Below are 7,964 nucleotides of genomic sequence, written 5' to 3'. Positions count from 1 at the left end.
TTTATAAAGCACTTCCTGTTTACTTAGGTAATATTATATCCTTCTGGAGTCTTTGATGGAGTTAAAGTATAGATGGATAGTTATAGTTTTCCTTAGTTATGATAAAAGATAAAGTAGATATAAATATTGTTACTGTAATTCTTTTTTTTTTTTTTTTTGGATTTTCGAGACAGGGTTTCTCCGAAGCTTTTGATTCCTGTCCTGGAAGTAGCTCTGTAGACTAGGCTGGCCTCGAACTCACAGAGATCCGCCTGCCTCTGCCTCCCGAGTGCTGGGATTAAAGGCGTGCGCCACCACCGCCCGGCTGTTACTGTAATTCTTGCTTGATAACTGTTTTGTTATATGTAATTTTACTATGTTAAAGTTAAAGCCTTTTTTTGTTTAAACAGAAAAGGAGACGTGGTGTAGAAGTTCTTTCTGTTTGAGCATTGCTTTCATTGGTTAATGAATAAAGAAACTGCCTTGGCCTAGTTGATAGGGCAGAACTTAGGTAGGCGGAGAAAACAGAACTAAAGGCAGGGAGGAAGAAGGGCAGAGAGAGAGAAGCCATGGATCCTCTGCCTCAGATGGACGCCTGTTAGAATCTTGCCAGTAAGCCACAGCCACATGCCGATACATAGATTAATAGAAAGGGGCTAAATCAAGATGTAAGAGTTAGCCAATAAGAAGGTAGAGCTAATGGGCCAGGCAGTGTTTAAATTAATACAGTTTCTGTGTGGTTATTTCGGGTATAAGCTACCTGGGCAACCAGGATGAAAAGAGGCCCTCTCCCTACAACATATGTTGAACTTCAAAAATTAGAGATTACTCAAAATTCTACTCAAAACTGTTTTTACCTTAAAAAGTCTACAAAATTTAGTGGTCTGCATTAATCTTTCATTATTCCCATTCTCTCTCTCTCTCTCTCTCTCTCTCTCTCTCACACACACACACACACACACACACACACACACGGGGGGGGGGGAGAAGGAGAAGGGAGAGGGAGGGAAGGAGGAAGAGAGGGAGGAAGGGAGGGAAGGAGAGGGAGGGACAGAGAGGGAGGGAGGGACGAAGGGGGGGGATTAAAGATTGAAGCTTTACATTCTAGGACAGCACTCTCCCACAGAACTTCAGGCCCAGATATTGTTTCATTCTTTGAAACAAGTTCTTAGTAGTTGAGCTCAGCCTAGACTGGCCTTGAATCTGTGATCCTTCTCTCAGCCTTCTGGCTCAGCTGGAATTTCAGGCCTGTGCTACCAGATCCAGTTCACAGTCTGTAATTTTGTTTGTTTGTTTGTTTTTCCGAGACAGGGTTTTTCTGTCCTGGAACTAGCTCTTGTAGACCAGCCTGGTCTCAAACTCGCAGAGATCCACCTGCCTCTGCCTACCGAGTGCTGGGATTAAAGGCGCACGCCACCACTGCCTGGCTCAACAGTCTATAATTTGGAGTGGTGACAAAAACTTACTAAAATAACTGATAAATGTTCGTACAGGAAGTGAATTCATTAAGTTCTAGTATTTATTCTACTCATAAGACTTACCATCACTAATAGTCATTTAAAAAATATTTTCTTCTGTAACATGAACCCTTCAGTGTGGCCATGTGTTGTGTGGACAACAAAATTAAAGTTCAGTCACTTAGCTTTTAATTCATTTATTTTCACTTTTAGGTCATCACATTATTAATGACACAATGAAGTGCGAGAGTCTAAGATGCTTTAAAGTTAAGAAGAAGGTTTTTTTTTTCTCTAAAAACATGGAAAGTTACACAAAGGACAGGTCCAAATCATATGCTAAAACAAAACAAACAAAAAAAATCTTAGGACACCTAGGTGTGGTGACACTTGGGAGACCAAGGCAGCCTAGGCTATACAGTGAGGTCTTGATAAAAAACAAAACGAAAACACTGAGGTATCTGAATAGTCAAAAGTAAGGGAATTGTGTGAATCTTACCCTCAAAAGTAACATAATTCAGTGCTGGGTATATAATCCAAGAGTGTAGCACTGGGTTTGATCTCTAGAATCACAAGAGAAAGCAAAGCCCTAATTAAATTAAATCCATAATCCATAAAACCATATTACCTACTCCAAATTCCTGAAAGACACTTGCTTTCATTGCCCATATGGTCTTTCACAGATAAAAATGATGCCTTAAAATTATATCTCAGAGTTGACAGTAAATTTCACTTGACACTTTACAGTATACAGCACTTTACATGAATGGCAAGACTGGGTGGCACGTACGTTTTGGCAAACATCTTCTCCCAATTAAGTAGGAAGATGGCATGTACTGGTGTAGGATGTACACTCTACATTGATAAGATATAGATTACATACACAAAATCAATACCTAAGAAGTAATTGCCTGGGCAAGGGGCTTAATACATGTTTTACTTAATTCTGGGTAAGCACTCTATCATTGAGTTATGCCCTCGGCACTGATCTCATTTCATTCTGAAAGAAAGATTGGATAGTTCTCTTTACAATATTTAAATGAAAAATAATCAAACACATGCACAAATTATTGCAATCAAAGATTAGTAACAGTAAATACTACTCTAATAGCATCAGAATTCAGGGTTGATGCATAATCCAAACGGAGTGGGTTGGGGTGATAATTATTCAAAGGCAAACTTCATGTTGCACCCCTGCTCCTTGCGACGATATTCCTTAAAGGCCTTTGTAACCTCTTCTACCTTCCTCTGCATTATGCCTATAGGGGACAAGTCATATAATCATTAGTCAGCGTCACATTCCAGAGACACAACCACACGCCCTCCCCTCAATTATGACATATAAAACTTTACATCTCAACTTTAATAGTTTTAATTTTTAGAAAATGAGAGAGAGAAAAATTCATCCTTTTGGAAACTATGAAAACAGTGGATGAGAATAATCTATTTTGTTCTCGAGCTTTTGGACAATAAGAGTCTACCTTAAGTTTGTGTTTTGCTGGAGGGAGGACTGACTTTATTTTTACCCTTCAGTGCCGAAAAGGTGTTCAGTAAACCAACTGCATGGATTTTGGTAGGTCTGAGCTACCTACAAGTCATGAGTTCATTGGGAATATTTACATTTCTGTTGTTTCTTAATGAGTTATTTACCTTGGTGGTTCTTAAGTTTGCTCAAGGGCAGTGTACTGCCAAATGCCATTAATAGTTACCATATCAAATTGTACTTTTCTCCCATGAAAAATAAACTGTTGAAGGAAGTATGTTATTCAAAGATTTTCTACAAAAATGTACAAATAGAACTGGGCATTAATGTTCAGTAGGTGATAAATAATAGTTGGTACCCCTAGGGAAAGAAAAGTTTTGCAAAATAAAAACTAAAAATCTAATTGATCTACTTCATTTCTCTCAGTCAACCAGAACACTCTTAATGTCTGCTCAGTTTCTTTAAAAGCATAATACCTCCTCTTATCATAATATATATACATTCTGCAAGATCACACTCTAAGAATGGACAATTTAAATCATGATTATCTGTTGAGGGCACAGAACAACAATGAATAATGAGCTTGACTAAATAAATCTCTTGTTGTGATAACAAACTGCAGGGTGCAGATCCCACCGCACCCCCGCCCCAAGTAACTGTTTTAATGTGATGGAATCATAAAGGAGCAGTGCAACGAGCCATTAACTTCAGACTAGAGATGGCAACATAAGCACAATTCACTAATTTGCTGATTGATACATATTGAATGCAAAGAAGTACATTTATAACAATCTTAAAAATCAATAAAATGTCAAGAAACACAAGTCAGCATTATTAAGAGAGGCTTACTCTAAACATTTTGTCATGTCTTCTAATTGAATTCCCAGGGCTATTTTTGTATTAACTCACTTTAAATGTTTTAGGACTTTCATTCATTAAGGATAAACACTGCACATGTTACTTACTGGCCAGAATTCTGGTCCCAAGACCAGCATTATTGATTTGTTTCTGTCAATATATTAAGTTAATACATCGTAGATCATAGCAGAAGTAAATTGTAGTAGTAGTCACTTCAAAGAAAATATATCATACACATTTTTCATTATTAAAAATATACTGGGGCTGGAAAGATGGCTCAGAGGTTAAGAGCACTGACTGCTCTTCCAGAGGACCCGGGTTTCATTCCCAGCACCTACATGGCAGCTCACAATTGCCTATAACTCCAGTTTCAGTGGGTTCAACACCCTCACATAGACACACATGCAGGTAAAACACCAGTGCTCATAAAATAAAAATAAATAAATTTAAAAAGATTGAAAGATAAAAAAGTCAGACAGTGGTGGCACATGCCTTTAATCCCAGCACTTGGGAGGCAGAAGCAGGCAGATCTCTGTGAATTCAAGTCCAGCCTGGTCTACAGAGTAAGTTCCAGGACAGCCAGAACTGTTACACAAAGAAACCCTGTCTCAAAAAAAACCACACACACACACACACACTGAATATAGAAAAACAAAAATTCTTTTCCCAATAGGAAACTTGGGAGCAAGGAAAACATTCAAATATTAGAATGCCTGATGTTTGTACAACTCTACAGAACAATTTAATTGGTCAGTGGCAAAGATTATGTATTTAGGCATGAAATCTCAACAATATATTTTCATAAACATGACATGCATTATGATCACAGCCAACATGGTTGGGGGGAATTTCACAAGGTCATGCCATTAGATGAAGTGCTATAGGCAGTCAATGGCTTCAGAGGGAGGGAAAGTTAGTTTTCTTTGGGGATGAGCTCCCTTGATAGTTAATCTAATCCCAAGTGCCCAGCCCTAAACCTATGTACATAGGAGCAACACTAAATGAACACAGTAGGTTTTATATATATGTGCATGTGTGTACACACACTCAGTTTCCTTTCTTAAACACACCAGAACCATCTGCCCATGGGCTGCACCACCCACAGAGGGCTGGATATTCCCACATTATTATCTAGAAAATGTCCTACACACTTGCCTTCAGGAATCTGATAAAGCACTTGTTCTCAAATGAGGTCCCTCTGCCCAAAAACTAGCTTGTGTTAAGTGGACCCTCCCAAAAAAATAACAACAAAAACAAGACATCCCCCCAACCAAAAGATTTTGGTAAAACTACTCCCAGCCCATCTCCTGATTTGAGGATATATTTTCCTTCAACTTAGCCTGACTTGCAAATGTTTTAGGCAATGATGTATAGAAACTTCCCCAGAAGGTTATAAAAGAAGAGATTTTTGTCATTAAGTTAAAACAGTTTTTTAACTATAATTAGTATTTTTAAAATGTATTAGTTACAATGACATCTTGAAATTTACAGACAAATGGATGGACTAGAAAAAACCATCATGAATGAGGTAATCCAGACCCAGAAACACAAACACAGTGTGTACTCTAAGTGGATATTAGACATAAAGCAAAGGATAACCAGCCTTCAGTCCACTACCCCAGAGAAGCTAGGTAACAAAGAGGACCCTAAGAGAAACATTAATGGATCCCCCCTGGGAAGAGGAAATAAACAAGATCTCCTGAGTAAACTGGCAGGGAGATGAGAGGATGGAAGGAGGGGGGAGAAGGGGAGGGGGGAGGAGAATTTGAGGGAATGGGATGATCTAGTTGGGGCAAAGGGCGGAGAGGGAGAACAAAGAAAGATATCTCAATAGAGGGAGCCATTATGGGGTTAGCAAGAAATCTGGCACCAGGGAAAGTCCCAGGAATCCACAAGGATGAACCCAGCTAAGAATCTAAGTAATAGTGGAGAGGATGCCTGAACTGCCCTTTCCCTGTATTCAGATTGATGACTACCTTAATTGTCATCATAGAACCTTTATCTAGTAAGTGATGGAAGCAGATGCAGAGATTCACAGTTAAGCACTGGGCCAAGATCCTGGAGTCCAGTCAAAGAGAGAGAGGAGTGATGATATGAGCAAAGGGGTCAAGACCATGACGAGAAAACCCACAGAAACAGCTGATCCGCAAGTGTAGTGATATTTCATTTATATTTTAATAAATAAAACTTACCTGAAGTTCAGAGTAAAACAGCCACACTGGCCAGCCTTAAAGACCAGGCCGCAATAACACACACCTTTGAACCCAGTAGCCATGCTAGTTTGCCATAGAAACTGGGCGGTGCATGCCTTTAATCCCAGAACTAGAGAGGAATATAAAATGGGAGGAGACAGCTCTCAGTCTCAGTCTCGTTCTGAGATTCCTGGAGGCAGGACTGCTATTTCAGACTAAGGCTGAGAGCCAGTGGCTGGCTGTTTACTTTTCAGATTTTCAGGTTGGACCCCAATTTCTCTTTCTGAGTTTTTATTAATCCTGCTTCATCCGAGCTCATGGGAGCTCACTAATTCCAGAAAAAGACAGTTGGGGAACCTGCATAGGACCGAACTAGGCCCTCTGAATGTGGGTGACAGTTGTGTGGCTTGGATAGTTTGCAGAGTCACTGGCAGTGAGATCAGAATTTATCCCTGGTGTATGAACTGGCTCTTTGGAGCCCATACCCTATGAAGAGATACCTTGTTCAGCCTAGAAACAGGGGGAAGGTCTTGGTCCTGCTTCAAAGTGATGTGTTAGACTTTGTTGATGTCCCATGGGGACCCTACCCTCTCTGAGGGGTGGATGGGTGGTGGTGAGGAGCTGGGGAGGGCAGGAGGAGGGGAAACTGGGATTAGTATGTAAAATAAAAAAAATATTAATTACACATAAACATTGGATACTATTAAATTCACTGTAGAAGAAGATACTGTACTCTCAAAAGCATTGTTATAGTGTACTACTTTCTCCTAGGAAAATAATTGGGGCAGTGAGAGAAAAAAAAATACCTTGACAGAAAAATGGTCAGAAACACAAATAGGCAACTCATTAGCTGGTGTGTAGATTGCTTACAAGTATTTCAAAATGCTTATCTATAAGTAACCAGAAAGATACAACCTGGACCAGAGAAATAGTTTTGCATGTTTTGTCAAGAAATGGCGGTAGTGGTGTTGCTGGTAATTACAAAGGCAGTAAAAGGAGTGCAGAAAAATAGGTCCTCTAATGAATGAATTGTTGAAAGAAATACAAACTAGTTCACCTTATCTGAAAGAAAACACACAGACACACACGTCTTTAAAACAACACTGCTTGTGATTTAGCATTTTAACTTGTAAGAACTATATTTACATCCTCGAATGATGGTGTGTATTAAAATCACCAACAGAGGAGCTGGAGAGATAGTCCAGTGGTTAAGGGCAGTTGCTAAACATTCCTGTTTAGTTCCCAGCAACCACATGGTACCTCGTGAACATCTGTAACTCCAGTGCCAGAGTTTCTTATGCTCTTTTGGCCTCTTTGGGCACAGCACGCACATGGTGTAGAGACATACATATAGGCAAAACATCCATACATATAACCTTAAAAGAAATAAATTTTACAGAACTATTGATAAGTACATTTAATATAGAACAATATAAAATAAAAAACAAATTGGGAAGTTTAAGACTTAACAATGGGCTATCAAAACCCTTTGTATGTATATACACATACACATGTAACAACAATTAATTTTAAAAGGTGCCATGAATTTGAAAGAGGGAAAGGAGGGTACATGGAAGGTCTAGGAGGAAGGAAAGGGAAGTGGGAATGATGTAATTATATTATGATCTCAAAAAAATAAATAAAAACAAACAGTATGGCATATCCGCATATGCAGCAGTCATTAGCAGAATGGAAAGATACTCATGTGTACAGGCCTGTCAGCTGTCAGTTTTGTGTCTTCTCTCTCTCTCACCAAAAGCTGATGAGTTGGGGGAGATAGCTCAGTTGGCTAAACGCTTGCTGTGTAAGTATGAGAGCTTAAAGTTCAAGTCTCAACACCCTTGTATAAGGTGCTGTAGAAGTGGAGACAGCTAGATTCCTTGGGCCTGCTGGCCAACCAGCCTAGACGATGAGCCCAAGGTCCCAGTGAGAGATCTTGCCTCAAAAGACAAGGTACGATAGCTCCTAATGAATGACACTGAGGCTGAGCTCTGGCCT

At 39.5% G+C, this 7,964-nt stretch overlaps 1 protein-coding gene across 1 annotated transcript in view; it reads right to left on the bottom strand.

Moving 5' to 3' along the window:
* Nucleotides 1–1,751: 1,751 nt before the first annotated feature.
* The window catches only part of Nup62cl (nucleoporin 62 C-terminal like), a 61,842-nt gene continuing 55,629 nt past the window's right edge, over nt 1,752–7,964 (bottom strand). The window contains exon 9 of the mRNA XM_057760215.1: nt 1,752–2,692. Within this exon, the coding sequence (XP_057616198.1) occupies nt 2,598–2,692 (95 nt within the window). The 3' untranslated portion in view covers nt 1,752–2,597. The remainder of the gene's footprint in view (nt 2,693–7,964) is intronic.

Source organism: Chionomys nivalis, chromosome X, assembly GCF_950005125.1.
Source record: "Chionomys nivalis chromosome X, mChiNiv1.1, whole genome shotgun sequence".
In the NCBI taxonomy this organism is placed as follows: Eukaryota; Metazoa; Chordata; class Mammalia; order Rodentia; family Cricetidae; genus Chionomys; species Chionomys nivalis.
Note: the sequence above shows the minus strand (reverse complement) of the source record. Positions and strands in the feature narration are given on the sequence as shown.